General features: G+C 44.1%; 1 protein-coding gene across 3 annotated transcripts; it reads left to right on the top strand.

Annotated features, from left to right (window-relative positions):
• Positions 1–4,779: 4,779 nt before the first annotated feature.
• On the top strand, positions 4,780–12,252 carry LRATD2 (LRAT domain containing 2). 3 transcript variants are annotated; one of them, XM_063299688.1, is made up of 2 exons: positions 4,780–4,880; positions 9,040–12,252. In XM_063299688.1, exon 2 carries the CDS (start codon positions 9,045–9,047, stop codon positions 9,939–9,941), a length of 897 nt encoding a protein of 298 aa, XP_063155758.1. In that variant the 5' UTR covers positions 4,780–4,880; positions 9,040–9,044; the 3' UTR covers positions 9,942–12,252. The 3 variants fall into 3 exon arrangements, with proteins under 3 accessions (XP_063155758.1, XP_063155755.1, XP_063155756.1); XM_063299685.1 differs by lacking the exon at positions 4,780–4,880 and adding an exon at positions 4,957–5,035; XM_063299686.1 differs by lacking the exon at positions 4,780–4,880 and adding an exon at positions 4,962–5,035 and having other exon boundaries at positions 9,043–12,252.
• Positions 12,253–20,607: the final 8,355 nt, after the last annotated feature.

The following is a 20,607-nucleotide window of genomic DNA, read 5'->3' as shown; positions in this document are numbered from 1 at the left end:
CACTGAAGAATGCATCAAAGCCTCTTAGGAAAACACTCTGTATTGCATGGAGGAGGAGCCTGTCTGCCCTCTGCCAGGAATTACACATGCAGGAAGTCAGATGGAGATCAGATGTCTTTATCGCAACTATATATCTCAGCCCAGTTCAGGAATGTGAGAATTCAGGAAAACAAATAAGCTTACTTCAGAAGCCACATTTCTGTGCAGACAGATCCAGGAATCTGAGCTGAGTGTAGCCTTTTCTAATCCAGAGGTCAGTCTGCGATCAGGAGTAGCACATGTTTAAGTCCAAGGCTAGAAAGTTGTTTGTCAATGGATCTGATCATGCCTCTTTCCTTTGAGAAGCCTCATTGGAAGACTCTGATCTACTTAATTGATCTATTTGATCTGACTCCGCTTCCTGCTGTTCTTCTGCAACAAGTAGCTGATTGCAGGTAGTCTGCAACATCCAACCACAATTGAGTCCAGAACTTATGTCGCTAAGTGAGGTGGTCATTAAGTGAATCACACCCAATTTTACTACCTTTTTGCCATGGTTTTTAAGTGAATCACCAGTCATTAAGTGAATCGTGTGGTTGTTAAGCAAATCCAGCTTTCCCCATTGACTTTGCTTGTTGGAAGCCAGCTGGGAAGGTTGCAAATGTTGATCATATGACCCCAGGACTCTGCAACTACCATAAATACATGCCGGTTGCCAAGTGCCTGAAATTTGATCATGTGACTGCAGGGACACGGCAATGGTCATAAGTGTGTCATCAGTGCCAACGTAACTTTGAATGGTCACTAAATGGATGGTTGTAAGTTGAGGACTACCTGTACCTAACTGCTCCAGACCTGCAGACATATCATCCAACAGGTGTTGCTTTTTCTGAGTCTCATCTGCAGATATCTAAGAGCCCACTGGCTCCTGAACTGTAGGAGCAGAACCTGACAAGCCTTGCACCTCCAATTCAGAGTCTGACTCAACAGGCAAGCCCATAACACCCAGAGAGGTCAGCAGCCTGCAGGACTGCTCCCTTCCATCTGGTCACAGGGCTCTGGCCCCAGCAACCATTTTTTTTCCCTAGTCACAGGAATACCGATCTTACGAAACCTTACATGAGGTCACTATTCCTAGTGATGAATACTACGCAAGGAAAGATACTGCAAGTTTTTTTCCAACAGAAAAGAGGGGATAAAGCCTTCAACTAAAACTAAAAGCTGCCTTGGCTTTATTTCTCTCCTTTATGGGAGTGCCTTCCCAAGTAATATAACTGGAGGGAGTACGAAGATCTTCTTAGATGTATCTCACACTAACGATTCTCTCGTCCTATGGATTCCAAAGCAGAGAGTAGCCAAATTGATCAAGTGTCAGTTTGGACTGATGTAAACGTTGCCCCTTGTAGGAGGAACAGGAAAAGGGTAGTGATTCAGCTCCGGTCCTGAGAGCAGCCAGTACTTCCCCAGGACTCAGGACTCCTGCTTCCAGTCCCATGCCCTGAGTCCAGCTCCTCCCTCCTTGCTCAACTTGCTACGGTATCATCTCTGTCTCAATCGTTGCCCTAGCTAATGCCATGTGAGGGCAGCAACTTTGCTATACAGGTAGTCCTCGCTTAACGACCATTCCACGACTATCCAGACTTATGACAGTGCTGAAAAACCTTACAACCATGCTATGACTATCATAGCATCCCCGTGGGCATGTGATCATGATTCAGGCACTTAGCAACCATCACACATTTATGATGGTTACCATGTCCCATGGTCCCGTGATTGCCATTTTTGACCTTCCCGGCTGGCTTCGAATAAGCAAAAATCAACAGGGGACTGCATGATTCACTTAACAACCATGTGATTTGCTTAATGGCCACAAAGTTGGTTGTAAAATTGGGTATGGATTCGCTTAATGACCACATTGCTTAGTGATCTAAATTCCAATCCCAATTGTGGTCGTTAAGTGAGGACTACCTGTACTCATTTCAGCAGTGCAATGAGAAGTAAACCATGGGGAACTATTTTCCAAGATGCATATTCTCCTCCTATCTCCAAGACAGGAGAAAAGCACATTGCTAAGGTTGTGGGGAAGAACCTTAAGTGATGTGTTGTGTGAACACAGTCAACTGGTAGCCTTTTTGGTGCTTGTAAGACAGACACAATCTCTTGACTGACAGCTAGTGACTCTCCTGGATGCAAGGTAAGTTTCTGTGGGTGGCAAGGTGTGCATCCCAGTGTGATCCAACATTCATATGGCTGGTTTCATAAGGTAACACCTGGCAAGGACATTATCACCAAGGTTGATATCCTGAATAAGCTGGGTAGTCTTGCAAACACTTTGGGGTCATGGATACATTTGAGAGGATGTCAGCCATATTCTCAGTACAGGTAGTCCTCAACTGATGAAGGTTCATTTAGCAATGGTCCAAAGTTACAACAGCCTCAGAATGGGTGCTTTACAGCCTATAAAGCACTTCCAAGTGTCACAAAATGTTGTACCATCCCCATCGCACAATCCCATTTCAGGTGCTTGGCATTTATAACCAGTTGCAGCATCCCGCAGTCACGTGATCGTGTTTTGTGATTGTTTTGCCATTTTCTGGCAAAAAATGCCCATTGGGGAAGCTGGATTTGCTTAACAACTGTGGTGATTCACTTAACAATCTTTGATTCACTTAGTGACCACTCTAAAAACTATCATAAAATCAGGTCTGGTCACTCAACTTACAACTGCAATGACTTATGATGGAAATTCCAGTCCCAGTTGTGGTCATAAGTCAAGGCATATTATACTGACCATTCACAAGGCAAACTGGTAATGATGGTTTCTACCACGCCAAACTTCAATATGTCAGTATAGTATAGTGGTGAAGGTGCTGAACTGGCACTAGGGAGACCCGGGTTCAAGTCCATCTCCAGCCATGGGTGACTTTGGTTCCGTCCCTCTCTCATTCATCCCAACTTCCATCACACGGTTGTTGTTATGTGGGTGAAACAGGAGGAAGTGGTGCTATGTAGACCTGAGTTCCTGTACAAAAGACCTGATATCAAGCTGACATACATACATACATGGCACACATTTATATTTCCTAAGAATGCCTGTGGGAGATGCATGCCATCTGAGAAATAAAGATGTCAGGATTTGCAGCATGCCAGCTTCCTAATTCTTTTTCTGAAAAAGTATTATTTTTAAAAGATCCTTTTAAAGAAAATTTAAAGGGTCAGAATTCTGGCAGGCAGCAAGGGAGATACCAGAAGCAGCAGTTGTGGCCAATTTTTAACACAAGCCAAATTCTGGGAGTCTCTAGAAATGTGGATTGAACTACACAGTGTGGCATTAAAAGACTGACATATTTTGTCCACCTCCTTTTCCTTCTTCCTCCCAGATAGTAGCCTCGTGCATCTTTAAGAACCATGCAAATCTGTGGATGCTTAAAGGTGCTCCTGAGCATGCAAACATCGCCTTCCTTTATTTTCCACACTAGCCAGATTTCCATATGCTACACATTTAGAATCACAGAACGAATCTTCTAAAACAGATGGCATAGCCCCTATATAGGCCTAGAGCACTGCCATAACTTATTAAAAAACTGAAAGATAAGAGCAACCAACACACCAGTCAGTGGCATTCAAGACAGGTCTAGCTTAAAGAATGACTCCCAAACCACCTGGAAACCTTAGTAAGTCAATCACCCCAATCAAGTTGCCTTATCCCAGGTTAGTCTATTATATAGTCCCAGTCCAGGCAGGGGATAGGCACTGTTACTCATCACTTAAAAGCAACTCCTACAAGCTAGTAGTAGTTTTTCTCAACCTCGGCAACTTTAAGCTGTGTGGACAAGGCTGGCTGGGGAAGGCAGCAAGGCTGGCTGGGGAATTCTGGGAGTTGAAGTCCACACAGCTTAAAGTTGCCGAGGTTGAGAAACACTGAGCTATAGAAGAGAAGTGGTTTCTGCAGACAACGAGTGAGCTCTACCACTGAACTCCAGCCTGCCCGGGCAAACCAGGCTTGCCAATCGGCTGGGAAGAAAGCAAACCGCCCGGTCTGATCTCCAACTTGCAATCGGCAGAACATCCCCGCTGCCTACGGCGCGCAGCAAGGAACGTGAGAACCTGCTCTATTTGCTCCGCAAAACGACAACCCAGCTTCCGTCGTTAACACAGTTACGATTTCCATCGGAGGGAGGCGGAAAGACAGCACCGGCGGGGGAGGGGGGACCGCTCCGCAGCCAGAAGCGGTCGCTGGGGCTCTCAGAAAGGCCCGGCGAGAAGCCGCCCTACCCCCAAAGCACAGGAGCACAACCCTCGCGGAAAAGTTGGCTGCTCCCGCGCTCGCTCCCTCGCCGGTTGGACAGCAACCGGCTCGGCCTGAACGCGCCTCCCCTAAAGCGGGCGAGGGCGGGGCGGGGCGGGGCGGGACGGTGTTAACTCCTCCTCTCCCGCCCCCGAAGGAAAGCTCCCTCCGCTGGCGGCGAGCGGCGCTGCGGCGGGAGCGGGGCACGCGGCGGAGGAAGCGCCTGGCGCCGCCGGGCACTGCCGCTGGGGCGCGTGGCGGGCCGGGAGGAAAGCGCGGGCGCCCGGCTCCTCCGCCGAGGGGCGAGCGGCGCCTTGAAACGCGGGGGGCGCTCCCAGCCGCAGGGGAAGCCGCGGCGGGGTTCGAGCCGAGCCACGCCGCTCGCCGGCGCCCCCCAGCCCGAGCTCTCGCTTGTTGCTCAGGCCGGCCGGAGGAGCGGACGCGCGCCCGGGAGCCCGGACGCACGACCATGAAGATGAAGGCGAGCAGCAACTCTGGGCTGGCCGCCGCCGTGGTCGTCGGCTGAAGAAGCGCCCGCCGGGGACGGGGCCAGCCTCCCCCGAGAGCCGCGTCCGCTGCTCCCGGCCGCAGCACCGCCGGCACCCGCCGCCTGGTAAGTTTCCAGCGCTGCCGCCTCCAGCATCCATCAGCCCCTCCGGACGGAGGAGGAGGAGAGGCGGGGGCAGGTATGGGAAGAGGATCAAGTGGCGGCAGCAACCCGGCGCACCTGGTCGACGGTTTGTTTGTTCTGAGAAGGCGGCTGGCCAGGTGCGTGGGACTCTGGCTGGCAGCCCGGGCTGGACGCGCCCTGCCCTGCCCGCACACTTCGGTCCCAGGTGCTCAGGGAAGAGCCTGGTGGAGGAAGGGGGCCGGGGGAGCCGCCGTTACAGAAAGTTTCCGAGCGGCAGTGAATAAATGCCAGGCAGGGGAGTCAGGCAAGCGTTTTGGGGCTCCTGAGATTGCGCCCCCACCCCCGGCTTTCAAACACGGGGTAGGTAAAGCTGGCTTAGGCTTGGAGTAAGGCTTCCTCTATTCTTTCAAACTCTCCCTCGTTCAGAAGCAGCTTCAAATACGGCTTTTCCTCAGAGTTTGCTTTTTACTCCAAAGATGTGGTGGCTGAGGGTGATAAAGCTTACGCTGAGGCTTTCCTAGGACATTTGGCTGCAACGAAGTTCTGCAACGTTGCTTTGGCCCTTACCCAGAGTTCCTGGGACCTTAGGCTTTATGCTCAGCCTCTGCCCCAGAGAAGCCGTGACGGACTTTTAATAAGGGCCTACAGCACAGGGTTGTGGGGCGAGGTGGAGCAATTAGCAGGAAGCGCTGTGGAAAGGCAAAACAGAAATGTTTTTATTATGGCTTTCTCATCTCCCTGCTGTTTTTACTGTTGTGTCCTGCTTCTGCACCTTCCAAAAACAACTGGCTCGCAGTTGGGAGAAGCAGGACATTAGAATGGGCAGGCACCTTGCCTAGCCCAGTATGGCTCTGGTGATGCTCTTGCTAAAGAAGAGGAGGATGGCTTTTGCCTTTGATTCTGATGATACGCACTTGAACTACATGGGAACCTGGTTAATAGGCTTCTCACCATGTTTCCTGAAAAGTGAGGCCCTACTGCCCTGTGGGACAGACTCCCCAAAAGGCATGCAGCTGTAAACTTACCCTGCCTTGACTCTCAGCTCTAGCTTTCAGCCAGATGGAGATCTAAAGCTTCACTATTCTCCCATTTCCTGGATGTCCAAGTCCTTCCAGAATTACTCCCTTCTCTACTCAGCTAAAGAACCTGCTACAGGAGCACCGCTGTTTCCCTTTGTAGAATATATATCTACGTACATGTGGAGGCAGCATTCTGATGCCTGCTGCATGGGGCTCGATGACCCATCCAAACATTTGCTTAACGTTTTCTGGGGCCCTCTTGTGCTGGCTGGTCTCAGAGGAAGCTGGAGCAGATATAACTCCGTGATCTCCCGTAAAATTTAGGCTGCCTTCACCAATAACTAGAAAGACTTTAAAATACACCTCCACCCCAATGCAAAGCGAAACTGCGAGAAAGGTGCGGAAATAGCCTTCCTACTTCCTGCTAAATTTCAGCAAGCCTCGGGGCTTTCTTGCCAGTTAAGCCTGTGCATGGAAAGTGACTCTCTCTGGCTTTGGCCTAGTCCTATCTACCCCAGCTTCCTCCTGTGTGCCTGTTGCAGCTTCATTATCATCAACAGGTGGTGAAAGTCTCTTGTTATTTCAGCCTCTGTCCCTCCCTTTCCCAGCGTGCCACGTGCAACTTACCCTATAGTCCTTTCTGCTATTTGCCTATCAAATACTCCTCCCACTGGCTGGCTGTGTCTCCCAAGGTGATGTCTGTGTTCTCTCTCTCTGCTTGTCTCTGTGGTGATGTCCCTTGCTGAGCCACTTTACACCTTTACACTGTGCCCAGGGAGTGACACCGAAGGCCAGAGAATAGTGACTTGAAGACATTTAGCCTTTCCTGTTTTCTAAAAGAAAAGCAGAGAATGTCAGCTGCTGGAGGTGATCTATGCGAGGGTTTCTGCTGGTTGAAAGAGAAGGGTTGAGTCTGTTTTTCCCTTGCTGGGGTCCTGAGAAAAGTTCGTCCTATAAAGATAGCATTCCTGTTGAGAAGAAATTCCCCACTGGCTGCCTGCGAATACCAGTTGTACAAGGAGGTTCTCGACTGAGACATCAGGATGAAACTCATTCCTCGATGATGTTCAGACCGAATATATGGAAGTAGGAGACAAGGCATCTAACCACCTACAGACTGTAGCTTTGGACAGATAGGTTCCTGTTTTAATCATGGTCATGTTTACTGAATGCTGAGTAGCAGAGTTAGAAAAGGTTCCAGCCAAGGTGTTCCTATTCGGAAGGAAGTGTACCTCTTTAAAATGGTCCAAGATGTTCCAATTTAAAATAAGGCAGCTCCTTAAATCCTGATGTTGCATATGAAAATACTTGCCACCTAATGAATTTGTAGCTAAGGCGAGTTCTTGGGGAACTCTTCTGTCATAATTTCTGATGCAGCACGAAGGAGACAGAGCTATGATCCAAAAATACCTTGGCCCAACTCTTTACCTTGGCTGTGAATCCTCTAGGTGGCTTTAAACCAATGTTTATTGGCCTCATTTCCAACATAAATATATTATGGCTCTCCCTTATAGAGAGGTTGTAAAAATTACACAGAAGAGAGCTACCCACCCTTGTTGGTTTACGAGCACATCTGGAATTTTGAGAGCATACTGTGGGCTGCATGGGTGCTGGGTAGGGAGTCCACATTCACTACATGCATGTTATAGTCGCATGGCCAGTTAAAAAAGGTCAGATGAGGCACAGATGTTTGGCAGGTGCTAATGAAGACCTCTGTGGGTGTATTGGATACTGTGAGCACCACATCTGCGAACTTCAGTACATATGAAAGGAGACTGCTTCACATTCAAGGGGGTTTACTCCTAAGCAAGTGTAGGATTTCAGCCTATCTTTTTTTCTCCCAACTATGAACACCATGTGGGAAAACAACTCCAGAGCCCTATGATGGCATTGTTCAATTCCAAGTATTCCCAACCCAATGTCTTTCACAAAGGCTGGATTGCAATTACATGAATTCCTAGCTCCCTATGCAGGTTGATAGAACTAGCTTTCCCATCTCTACTCCCATCAGAAAGAGTGCATGTAAGAAATGCTTCTTTTTGCATTGTTAACGCAGCCCTGTCTGTTTCCAGGTTCATGCAGTTGCTTCAGAAGCTGCTCCTAACTATGCCTGCCTGCTGGTCTATGCATTTCACTTCACTTCCAGGTGTGGAGACAGCCAGGAACAGATTCTAAAGCAGCTATGCAAGTTTGGAGGGAAAAGATCCAGATGCTATAATTACTTGGGGGTGGGGGAGGCGTTTTGTACAGCTTCTGCATATTCTTAATCATCTCTTTCAAGGGATTTGGACAGCCTAATAATTTAGATTAATAGCAGTGGTAGCAGGAGCCCTCATACTTTTTAAACTGAGTATTGCCTGAGTAATGTTGCCCTGTGCTTAAGTAAAAGAGGTTGTAAGAGCAAAGGAAGGGGCTGTTTAACCTTTTTGCTTGCAGTTGTTTCCCCATTTTAAAGTTTCTCCCTTCCTCAGCCAGCAACTTTGAGGAGGAGGACAAGCCATTTAAGAAAATGAGATTTGGAATCTCTCTCTTTCTCCAAAGCTTCATCTATTCAATACTGCCCCCTCCAGCTGCTTTTTATTAAGAAAGAAAAGAAGTCAAGTTACATGTTATGTAGTGTGATCCTTACTGATGCCCTTTCAAGACACTTCAGTGTTGTGCCCCTGGGACATGTATGTGCAGTGGGGCTCAAGCAAGTCTAACAGTGGTGTTAAGAAGTTAGATGGTAGAACATTTGTTTCATGCTGTCAATGAGAAGGTGGCTTAAATATATGATTTTGCCCTTATCTTAAAAAGAGAAGGGAAGGAAGGCCACTCCCAAGGTGTACCTTTAGGCCACTCCACATTGTACCTTCAGCAGACAGAAGTGTCTTGCTGACTGTAGATTATCCCAAAAATCTAAGCATTGTTGAGAGACCATCAGGACTGTAGGCTAGACTGGAAGGTCAAAAAAAAACAACCCCATCCTGCAGGAAGACAATCACAAACCACTGATGGAACCCTGCCAAGAATATTGCACGGTTCTGTCCATAAAGTCACTAGGAGATTGACTTAGGGAGATCTACTTGATTTATTCCTCATTGGTTTATATCTGTACTAATGCCTATTTGGTTCTCCTTCAGCAGGTATGGGGAATCAAGTGGAGAAACTGACCCACTTAAACTACAGAGAGGTTCCCACGACTGACCCAACCGGCATGGACAGAGATGAGGGTCCCAGGATTGGAGTTTCTTATATATTTTCCAATGATGATGATGATGCAGAGCCTCAGCAGGACTCAACGGTGCCAGATCTTGGTGGGGAGCACCCTGCGTCACAACCGTACGATCCTCAGCTTCACGAAGTGGAATGCTCCATCTATTACCGTGATGAGTGCATTTATCAGAAAAATTTTTCTGGGGACCACACATTGTCTGGTGAGGTGGATAGTGGCGGAGGGGGCCACTTAACCACCTACACACCAGAAAACCTATTGAACAGATGCAAACCTGGTGATTTGATAGAATTTGTGTGCCAGGCCCAGTACCCTCACTGGGTAGTATACGTAGGGGACTTCCAAGTGGTGCATTTGCATAGACTGGAAGTGGTGAATGGTTTTCTCACAGATGCCAGCCAGGGCAGACGGGGGCGCATTGCAAACCAGTTGTACCGCTACAAACCACTAAATCCTGCCACGGTGGTGCGAAATGCCCTGGATCAAGTGGGCCGCAAAGATCGGGATCTCAGTTGGAGGAACTCTGAATGTTTTGCAGCCTGGTGCCGCTACGGCAAGCGTGAGTTCAAAATTGGGGGCGAGCTGCGTATAGGCAAACAACCCTACCGTTTGCAGATCCAGCTGGGAGATAAACGCAGCCACACTCTTGAGTTCCAGAGCCTGGAGGATCTCATTATGGAGAAAAGAAGGAATGATCAAATAGGGAAGGTGGCTGTCCTCCAAGAACTGTCCAGCCATCTTCAGGCTGCTGAGGCAGGCAATGAAGAGGATGCGAACAGCAAACCAGGTGCCTGGACTGCTGCTGAGTAGCAGCCCTTGCACAGTCAGGCTGCTTAACCTTGGTGACGGATTAAAACTGAATCCTGCGAAATTGAGCTGTTATAAGCCCTTTGGGCTGTTTCAGTGCAGCTTCACTCCAATCCCATGTGAAGGAAAGGGGGAAAGCTGATTAAGCATCAGTCCTTCAGCACTTAACTCCTTCAGTGCTTGGTTGAACCAGCAAGTTTATTGGTTGAGGGTTAAATCTCAGGAAGATCTTCCAAACTCGCTGTTTATGCATACGTCTCTCTTCCCAAATTGCATCCCTCTTCCTCCTGCTTAGCTTCTGCTGCTTTAAATTGGATGGGGCCCAGCATCAGTGAACCACATGATTCAATGTTGTATCAAGGACGTCTCCCCCTCCTCCTCACTTTACCTTCTACTCTGTTTTGGCATTTCTGGAATCTCCCCCTTTCATTTTACTAGTTACGGCCTTCCATTCTTCCTGTCCCTGACATCTCTGTGAGGATTTAATGGCTAAATTATTCTTAATTTTGGGTCACAGTGTTGGCCTGTTTGTGCTGAAGGATTTGGCAAAGTTGTAAAGCAGAAATAGCCTTTCCTGTCTGGGGCTGAAGCGCCTTTTCTGGGTTGCCTGGAGGGATGTAGAATGTTTTCACAGAAGTGGGATTACTAAGTGCACACTGGAATAAGGGCTGTAGATTTCATTCAGAAACACTACCAAGAAACTCCGTCCTTTAATTACAGCGAAGTCGGGTTAAGCCATGGACATCAAGTCTCTGTGTAGTTGCTGAAGTTTAGTGGGAGGGTGGCTAAACCCTCTTAGCACCAGTGGTTACAGCAGGATTAATTTGCTACAAAGTACTATTTGGGCGCATTATGCATTGTTGGAAAAGGTGACACAAGAGACAGGCAACTTTTTTAAAGAGGCATTTTATTCCTAGGCAGTGAAGCTGGTTGTCTTGCCTTTACTGTTAAGTCTCTGAGGACTAAGCTGTTAGAGCATTTGGAAGAAACTTTTTCTTTCAATCTTTTTAATTTATGTATACAATCATTGATTTCAGAAGCCCAGCATCTTCTGTACATTTTGCAGTACATTTCTTGTTTTATTCAGTGGGTAAGGGCAGCAAAGCACATCCTCTCCATAAAGAATAGGAAGAGAGGAACGGGATAGTATGTATTGTCCATTTTCAAGTTAGGAATTTTCTGTCTTCAGCCCCTCCAAGCTGGTTTCTGTTGATGCCTTTTTCCCTGGTGCACTTCTGGTTCTCCAGGGATATTGTTATGATGAGAAAGAGAGAGCAGTCATTCCTCTTGTAGAAATCAAAGAGATTCAAAGGCATGCCTTGTTGACAGGTCCCAGTTATGAAGAAAACTGCCAGAAGTTCTGCTTGGACATTATTGCTGCTAACAAAAGTGTAGCTGTGTAGGTCCCAATCCTATAAAAACTGTTCAGCATGCATTAAATAGCAGCTGTGCTTGAGGGAATTGCTTTGTAGCTAGGAATTGATTCTCTTTATTCTTATCAGCAGACAGAAGAAGTAGGAGTTGTGTGTTCTTGTCGACAGACTGCTAAGTTCCTTGCGAATGGCTGATTTCTCATAAAAGCCTCTGATTTGATTTAAGTAGTAAAGATGTGTATTTGGAGGCAAAGACGTTTAATGCAAGCAATATTTAAAAACATGCTTGCAGTTATTAACCACTACTTAACAGACAATATCCTCTGCTGCCTCTGCATCGCAAAACCGTAAGGGATGCTTTTCAGCCACATGCATCCAAAATGAACTCATCTATTATGTCTCTGCAGAGTACTGAGTTGATGTTCCAGTGGCTGGTTATTCCTCTAGAGCAGGGCTTCTCAACCTTGGCAACTTTAAGGGATGTGGACTTCAGCTCCCAGAATTCCCCAGCCAGCAAGATGTGGGAGCTGAAGTCCACATCCCTTAAAGTTGCCAAGGTTGAGAAGCCCTGCTCTAGAGTAAGAAACATATGGATTGTGGGTTGAGAAGCAAGGGAGAAACAGTGGTAATGTCTTGTTCCTTTTCCCTTCATGTGGTGGCTAGACAGACCCACAAATCAGTTTAAACAAATCACTGATCATCTGAAAAGAGCTTAGACTGTGATCCTTGATCTTTAAAGGCTTTTAAAGAAGCATTTTCAGATGTCTTTTTTGTAGCACTCAACCAGAAGTTAGTAATCACATAACTAAAAGCTGTTGTGCTATCAAAAATTCCCACCCTTCCAAAAAAAAATCCTTCCTGTGTTGTGAAAAATACATACCAGGGAAAAGCGTAATGTGATTCCTTCTACCTATGCTGCTTAGTTTATCTTCACAGTATCCTATACACAGTATCCTATATATTGGGACACCCAAACCAGGTGGATTTCCCCATTTCTCACCTATAGATTGAAGTGGTGCAATCCAGGGAAACCTTTGCTACAGTGCTTTATTCTGCTGAACCATTATCACCCATAAATTTCTTGCATACCAAACAAGGACAGGCTTAGCTTCAAGAACTTTGGTTTATTGTGCTAATGCACTGCATGATTCTTTGCATCACCAAAGAGGGAAGCTAGTCATGCAGAAAGTGGGATAATCCGGCTCTCATTTGGTTTCCCACATTTGCTTCTGAGAGTTCCATTCTAGGATAACCGAAGTTGATAAAAGATCTCAAGAAGCTCCCTGTTGAAAACAGTGTCTTTTTAAGAACATGACGCATTGTGCGGTATGTGCTTTGCATACCACGATTGTTAAGCTCATATGCAATATTGTATGTTTTTAAGCACAAAATCTGAACATACCTAACTTGGCCATTAAAGAGCAAGACATGACTGTAAGCAACGCTAGTGAGGACGTGCGGTGGTACTTCGGACAGACGTTCATGGAAGTTCTGCAGTTGTAACTGTAAGAGGAGAATTTGCAATGGAAAACTTCTGCATCTCTTTCACAGGCATACCAGTAAGCAGGACTTTACTAGCTTATTAGGACTGATTAGCATGGAGAACTTATTAAAAATAGTAAATGTTTGCTGCTATTAAAAAGGCCAAGAAGTTGTTCTTCCTGTTAAATCCAGCAACTGTATCCTAGCTTCAGAGTTGATATTTAGTTATTAATGATTCTGAATTTTGTAGAGAACAAAACTTATTTCGCTATGTAATAGGTGGTTGTAAAATGATATTTTCTTACAAGTATTTTTGAAGGAAATTCCATCATAAAAATATTTACATTTTTTGAAAGTTGTATTATTTTCACAGAGAGCTATATCCTCCAAATCAATTTTTTTTATTTTTGTCATTGGTGATCTAAAAGTATTTTCTAGGTCATAAATAAAGTGTAAAAGAAATGATAGATGTCAAACATTGTAAATCTATGTATCTGCTTGGTACTAAATTGTAAATTAACTGAAAAATATTTTTCTTTGTCTAGAACATTAGAGATAGTTAAAGGTAAAAAAAAAAAAACCATTCTTTTCCCCAAAGGCATGATCTGCTTTATTTCTAAAAGAATACATGTTCACTGCTGGACAGCTGGTCAAATTCAAATCAAATTAATTTCTTGAAGTATAGTTGCACAAATAATTCAAACATTCTGAGATTTTTTAGCAGCATAGTTCCCATTATTCTGTTGATACTGTCAGACACTGTTGAAGAACATTACAACATCATCTTATCTTTGTAAGCTTTCTGTTTACATTCTTGGTCCAAAATGATGTCAAGGTCAAAGAAGATGTAATTCCATCCTCAGCTTGTGGAATGAAGAGCTGTAGAAGCACTTTTTTTTGCATTACTCCGTGCAGGTGATTGCTACAGCATTCTTCCTACAATCAAACTGTAATTAGAGTTTCTGTGGGTAAAGCCTTGGTTAAAAACAAAATTAGTTCTGCTCAAATTGTGACACCCTCCTCCAGGTTAGACTCAAGTCAATAGCTCAGCAAGCATCCCAGTTACGTGTTAGCTCCTGCTCCTCCTTTCCTCAACCTTCAAGATGGGAATGCTGGGTTAGTGCAGCAGCTTGCCAAACAGCATCACTGCATGCAGCAAGGTCTCTGTAACAGTCATTGGAACTCCTTGCTGGAGGTTTATGGTTTTTCGCTGGATATTCTGCTAATTGGATGGATGGAATAATACACACCAACCATCTGTTTTCCTTCTGCTGAGCTCTATTTTCAGTGCAATAGAAAGACAGATAATATCTCATGATTTCATAACATGGGTCAGACCTTCCTTAGCTGCAAGCTGCTGCTCTCATGGAAGAATGGATATCTACTCCCTACATACCAGTTGAGTTGGCAGTGTTGACACAGCATGATAGCCATGCTTTGATGCACCCTTTACAATTATCTTTGCCCCCTCTCATTTGATCTCTTTGTCCCCAAATTGGAATAGTAGAGCTGATGATTGTATACCTTGAATGTAAGAACATCTCATACTGGGATCATTCTCATGGCTTCCTGCAAAGAATCCCACAAAGGAGATGTTCATTTGGCAAAGGTGATAACTCTATGTTGGAAAGCCATCGCTGCTTTCCCAGAACCACAGTATCCAAACATGCATGTGAAAATTCTGTTCATTTTCTTGAAGTGTGATAATTTTTCTGTGCTTTCGACTTGGAGTTAATTAAATGTGCAGTCATGTCACAATCTGACTGCATGTGGAAAACTTGAACGTATGTAAGTGACTAATCGTTTTCCCAATTTGATCCTTTTCAGACACTTTGGGCTACAAATCTCCATCTATCTTAGCATTACCAATGGTTGGGATGATGGAGCAGTAAGCCCAAACATAGGTTGGTTGAGGAAGAATGGTGTAGGATCTGCCAGAGCATAATTGCTGAGAGCCTAAGTGGTTTATCTCAACTAAACAAGGTGTAATGGATGGGCTAGATCTGGAAAGCTTCAAATCCCCAATCATGGATGTCTTACTCATGGTTATGTGAGAATGGATGTGAGGTTAAATGATGGTGTGTCTCCTAATAACTTTCAAACTGGGTTTAAGCAAGCCACTTCCCATTCAGCCTCACCTTGACCCGAAACACAGGAATTACTATAGTGGCCTATCTTGTACGGTTGTAAAATGTATAATGTAAATGTACATTGAGCATATTATGCATTCTAAGACCTGTTACGAAAACAAGGAATTTTGTACATAAGTACTAATAAATTCTAATTGGGGCTTTAATATGACAAATGTTAAATACTAGGCTTCCTAGGTTTGTCTGCCCCACTGTTCCTGAGGAGTTGATCAGGGCTGCAGCCTTAACCTATTTAAGATTCTCGAAAGTTAGATTAAGAGTAAGGAAATGGGGTCTTCAGATATTGCTGATCTAAAGTTCCTTAAGTCCTGGCCAGCAGAGCCAATACTGAAAGTTCTTCAGCAACAGTTGAAAAGCCACATAATTGCTATCTATATCTAGGAGTTGCTCAAATAAACTCGGGGGGTTTTTTTTCCTTTTAAAATAGCCATTACTTTTGTAGTTCTTTTTATTTAAAAAAAGGATTCATTTCCGATAATTTCAAAAAGCAATATGGCCAAGGTTCACGGAAACTGAAATCTAATGAAACTGGAGCATATTGGTTGGAAAAGTTGGCAATAAATGGCTTTCTTTGGGTTTTTGACTTTATATTATTGAGCTGTCATTGGCCCTTCTTTTCACTTGGCTTTGAGTAGTATTTAAAAGGATGTCTCATAAATGGTTTTAAAATTTATATTTTCATGTAGGCCAAAGGTAAACTCAACTTTTCAGAACAGTTTTAAAAGGGTCATGTTTTAGTAATCGAGTCCCTTTCTTTAAAAAAAAAATAGCTGGCTTAAAGGAATGAGTGAGTAAAGCCACTGGTGAAGCGAAAGTCTCTATATATGCTACTTTTAAGCATCTGCATTTCAAACTGGTCATGTTTTCCATTTCACTCCAAGTTTATTTTATCAAGTTGCAAAGAACAGTTGGGTTTTTTGAGCAGATGGGCAACTAGGAAAGTAGGTATACTATTCATAAGATCACCAGATGAGTGTTCTTATATATAAGGAATATCTTCATGGAGAGGGTGGGGAGGGGAGATGAGTTTAGAACTTTCCAGTATTGAATCTATTTTCCCATGCTCTTTGTACTTAATCATAAAATCTTCATCTTATGCTCTACTTATACTCCATTCATATGGTAAGGCTGGGTCCAGACTTCACACTAAGCCAAAATTTGGGTTTGTTTGCTGTCTAGTGTACTGTCTAAACCCAGCCATTGTGGTCAGTAAACCACATTCTTCGATTTGCCATGACGTGTAATCCAGCCTAATTCTTTGCAGGACCCCTTGATCTGCTCTTCAAAAAACACATGTCTTCTGAATAAACATTTCAATATATTACCTGACTCCAGAAGGATTTACACTGGTAACCTGACCTCAAACAGGTGAACTATCTTTCAGTTATGCATATTACGCTGTTTTATTGTGATGTGTTTGTTTTTTCCAACCTATGTGAACAGAGGAATAAAGCACATGTGAGGAGAACTTTGCTGTTGAAATAGCTGCGCACTCTGCCCCGTAGAAGCAAATTGGATCTTCTTTGCAGAGAGTTATAAATACACAGTTACCCACATCATTCAGACGGTCGCTCAACCCAGAAGCCACATTCCCAGGGTCAGCTGGTACAGTGCCCCTTTCCAGCATATGTGCATACCGCTTACATCTTTTTATACATAAACATAATCAGAAATCTCCTAACTCTAACCTTGATCAAGGCAGGTGGTAGTACTATCAACCGTGGCTTATTGGCAAAGTGAAGTAGGGTCAGTGACTTGGGTGGAAGACCATCAGATATTCTTCAGCTGCTGTCTATACTGGGAAGCTGAAAAAGCATCTTGGAAGAAGGCAATGACATATTGCTGCCCCCAAACAACCAGTGAGCATATCCATGTTGGCACCAGGAGTTAAATTCAAGATTTTGCCTTTATGTTAGCTGTAAAATAGTTATAATCATGCTAGAATTAAAATAAAATGTTGTGCTTTGTCTGTTAAATCTTAAAGCAAGGGCATCATGCCCATTTTAGTACAAGAGTTTTCCCAGGAGTGATGGAAAATTGTTTGTCGGCTTATTTTGTCACCTGTGCTCTTAGACAATTAACTCTAACGATGTCTAATAGCAAGAGGCTGGTAGGAAGAAATATTCCTGAAAGCAGAATTGCATAAATTCAGGCAGAGCAAATTAATGTGTACTGTATAACCAGCTGTCCCATTCTTCCATCGTTCTCACAATTTATTGTTTTAGCGTGAGATCTGCCAGTTTCCACAATCAGACTGGGGTGTGTCAGTGAAGTACGCTTTTAATCCGTGGCTGTCACCTTGAAAATGAAAAGGGATGTAACAACTGTAAACCCGTCTATAATAATATTTGAGAAGTCACTATTATGTTGCCCACAGTCCGTATTAGCAACAGCTCAATCTCTTTGTGATGATGCTGATTCCCTTCCTTCCACTAGTCAAACTTCCCTCTGTAATCAATGTTTCCAAAATCTTTGATGCCCAAAGAAGTTTATGGGTTCTGGTTGAAACCACTACCAGAAGTTCTCAAAGGCCTTTTGGCTTCTTCTGTTGCTTCAGCTGTCCTACGGCTCAGAGAACTGACTTGTGCGTTCTGAGTGATAAGCTTCCCTTTCTTGACTATAATGTGGCGGTTATTGGGAAATCCTGGGTATCCATCCTTCCTTGAGATATCTTGCTGCCTAAATATCCATCCAGGACTAGGGAAGACTAAATAGGGATATTCTGAATTTAAGGATTCTAGACGGGTCTGTACATCCAAACGTACTGTATAAAGAATCCACCTTTGGCATTTATGGAACAAACATCCCATTCCATACAGTGTGGGAATCGCTGTTTTAAACTGACTTTCCACTGTAGATGACAAAGCATCAGTTCTTTCCATGGGGGGAAACATTAAGATTCCTGATTGTATCACTTCCTTCAAAATGAAGGGTATGGCTTAGTTATTAAAAATAAAAGATTTATGATGTCTGCTATGTGCGTGCTCTCTGAGGCTTTCTTCTTATGGAAATGGCAGTAATGTATGTCTGGTGTTGGTGTGGTTGTATTGTTATCACCACATCTTAACAGCTGCAGTCTGTAATACTGAAAGGTGGGAGGGTCACCGTATCTTTAAAAATATCCCCAGACACGTTTTATGGGATAATCCAACCCCGTTTAAAGTTTATAGCTGAATAACTTTACTTCGTATAATAAAAGGAGCCAATGATGAAAGTAAATGAGAAATGCTGAATGCAAAGTAAGGAGTTTTATTATTTCAAATTAAAACAACAGCTATGGAAGAAGATTCCTCAGCATTTTCCCCCCCACAAAGTATATTATCAAGAAGATGGTCATATCAGGGCCTTCTGTAAGAGTACAAAACAGAAGTAATGCAATTTTTTTAAAAATGGAAATAGAACGTTTTTTTTTTCTTTAAATCACCCAACTTCCTGTTTTGGTGGAGTGGTGCAGACAGTGCTCCTGAGGTGATCGCATTTCTTCACTCTGCAGCAAAAACAGAAGATAGTAGAAAGCAAAGGAAACTTGCAGTAGTTTTTAAAATCCAGCACCCAAGATCTCAACAGATGTGGGGGGAAAAACACTATCCGTGCTACCTCTTTATCCTTTAGAAATGTTTTCTTACCTAAAGTCACGACTTCAACATTCCATCCTTCCCAGCCAAGCCTTGTCTCCATGGCAACTGCTTTGTAGTGATGATGACTTTCAGAAGTCCTGTAAACAAAGTGTGCCCCCCACCCCACCCCGCTGAACATGTGCGGCTTAAACCACTAAGGAGCTATATTGGAGGCTTACAGCAGCAAATGTTGCCTTGTAAATAACACTACCCTGTAAATCACTTTTTTAGCCTATGTTTGCCCAACGTCATTCCCGCAGAGCATGACACTTCCCTTCCCTTGAATCAGTTCCCTTGACTGGTGCTGCCATGTCACTTGTCAAAAAGTTGAGTTTGGTAGCTCGTATTTTGCTCCCAGTGAAATGGCAACATCCTAAAGAGGCTGATGTCATTCATTTGCCTGTGGTTTGAACAAGGCAAAACTCATGATCTCCTCTGAGCTGTGGTTTGAACAAAAAACGTTTGCAAAAATGAGCATAATGCTAGACAAAACCAGAAAGTATCTATGCATGTGAGGGAATAATTTAGAAATGTATATATTTTTGCCAGTTATCCCTTGGTTTGAGGCTGCATTGGCAGATGATGAAAATGAAAGTTCGGGGATTTGTGTACAAGTGTATATAAGTATGTATGCCTTCTTCCTCCTCCACCTTTCATTCAGAGTGAAAACAGGGACAAGTATGTCATTCACCCATTATGAGATCTCTTGTGGACAGAACCCAAAGCACTTACTTGACAGATGGGCATCTGTGTGTGGATTCCTAGTATAATTATTTGATTTATATCCCGCCTTTATTTTGTGCATCTCAAGATAGCATACCTGAAGCTCTTGCATCTTGTTTTCCCCACAACCACCACCCTGTTTGGTGGGCTGGGACGAGAAAGAGTGACTGGCCCAGAGTCTCCCAGCTGGCTTTCCTGCCTAATTCAGGATTAGAACTCATGGTCTTCTGGTTTCTAGTCCAACATCTTAAGCACTACACTAAGTTGGCTTTCATTAATGGCAGCTGGGAAGCAGGACAGGTTCTACCATTAGGCAGGATGACTTGATCACCAAACGGGAGATGCTAGAACTTGGGGAAGTGGGGACAGGATGAAGAAGGAGACAGCTATGGGCCCCACACCACAGGAGGGGTGATGAAGGAGACAGCTGTGGACCCCACACCATCTCTGCTAAAACTTCTATCCTAGGATGTTGGAATAGATACTGTCTTGTTGCCAGTTGCCAATTTACAGTTGTTTTTTCTTCATTGAAAGGGGAAGCCCCATCTTGGCTTTTGCCCCCAGCAGAAAAATATCTTGGACCATTTCAGCTGGCAAGACAGTTGCTATCTGCAGAACTCAAACTTTGTACTTTGTCAGTTTTTGTCTTGCCCTAGGAAATTGCCTGTAAATGTCACCATCTGTTCATCCTTCAAGATCAAGCCTTTAAACTCACCATTCTAACTGAGGAGCATGGGATGGGCTCCTAACCAAATAAAGGATTTTATTAAAGGCAACCTTACATGATAGCTTTAAACTAATACCTTGTCAAGGGAAATGTATAGTTTTGGGGAAAACAAAATGCTTTGATGGGAGAGGAAAAAATTAACCTTGTTCCATTTTCCTTCTGGTGATCGTATTTTTTTTAATGGAAGTAATGTAGATAAACCTTTCTAGTTAGCTTCCCTTCCCCCACCACCCATATTAACCTTACTTTCTGGTGCTAATTAAAAAAAGGAACGGTATGAAGAGTGGTGAACCAGATACATTTAGCATGTCTCGTAACAGCCTCATTCCTCATTGTCTTCTAGGTAGACTGTAGAATAGGAAAAGGGAACACCCATCTATGTCCTGCACACTCTCCTTGAAATTAATGGAAACTCTACTCAGACTTTTTCAAAACCCTAGTTTATTTTTATGGGAAGTGACCAGGAAAAGGATTCCAGCGCTCTTGGGATGAGCTAAGAGAGCAGCAATGAAGTGTTGGATCTGGTTTTCTGATTCCTCAAACTCCCAGTTTTCAATTTGTTCTGTTTTGTTTTGATTGAGCCTTTAGCTCTCAAGC

Source organism: Candoia aspera, chromosome 3 (genome assembly GCF_035149785.1).
Source record: "Candoia aspera isolate rCanAsp1 chromosome 3, rCanAsp1.hap2, whole genome shotgun sequence".
Classification (NCBI taxonomy): Eukaryota; Metazoa; Chordata; class Lepidosauria; order Squamata; family Boidae; genus Candoia; species Candoia aspera.
This window is presented reverse-complemented; position numbering and strand designations above follow the sequence as displayed.

Coding starts and splice junctions, on each gene's coding strand:
- LRATD2 (XM_063299688.1), top strand. CDS start 9,045: ATGGGGAATCAAGTGGAGAAACTGACCCACTTAAACTACAGAGAGGTT.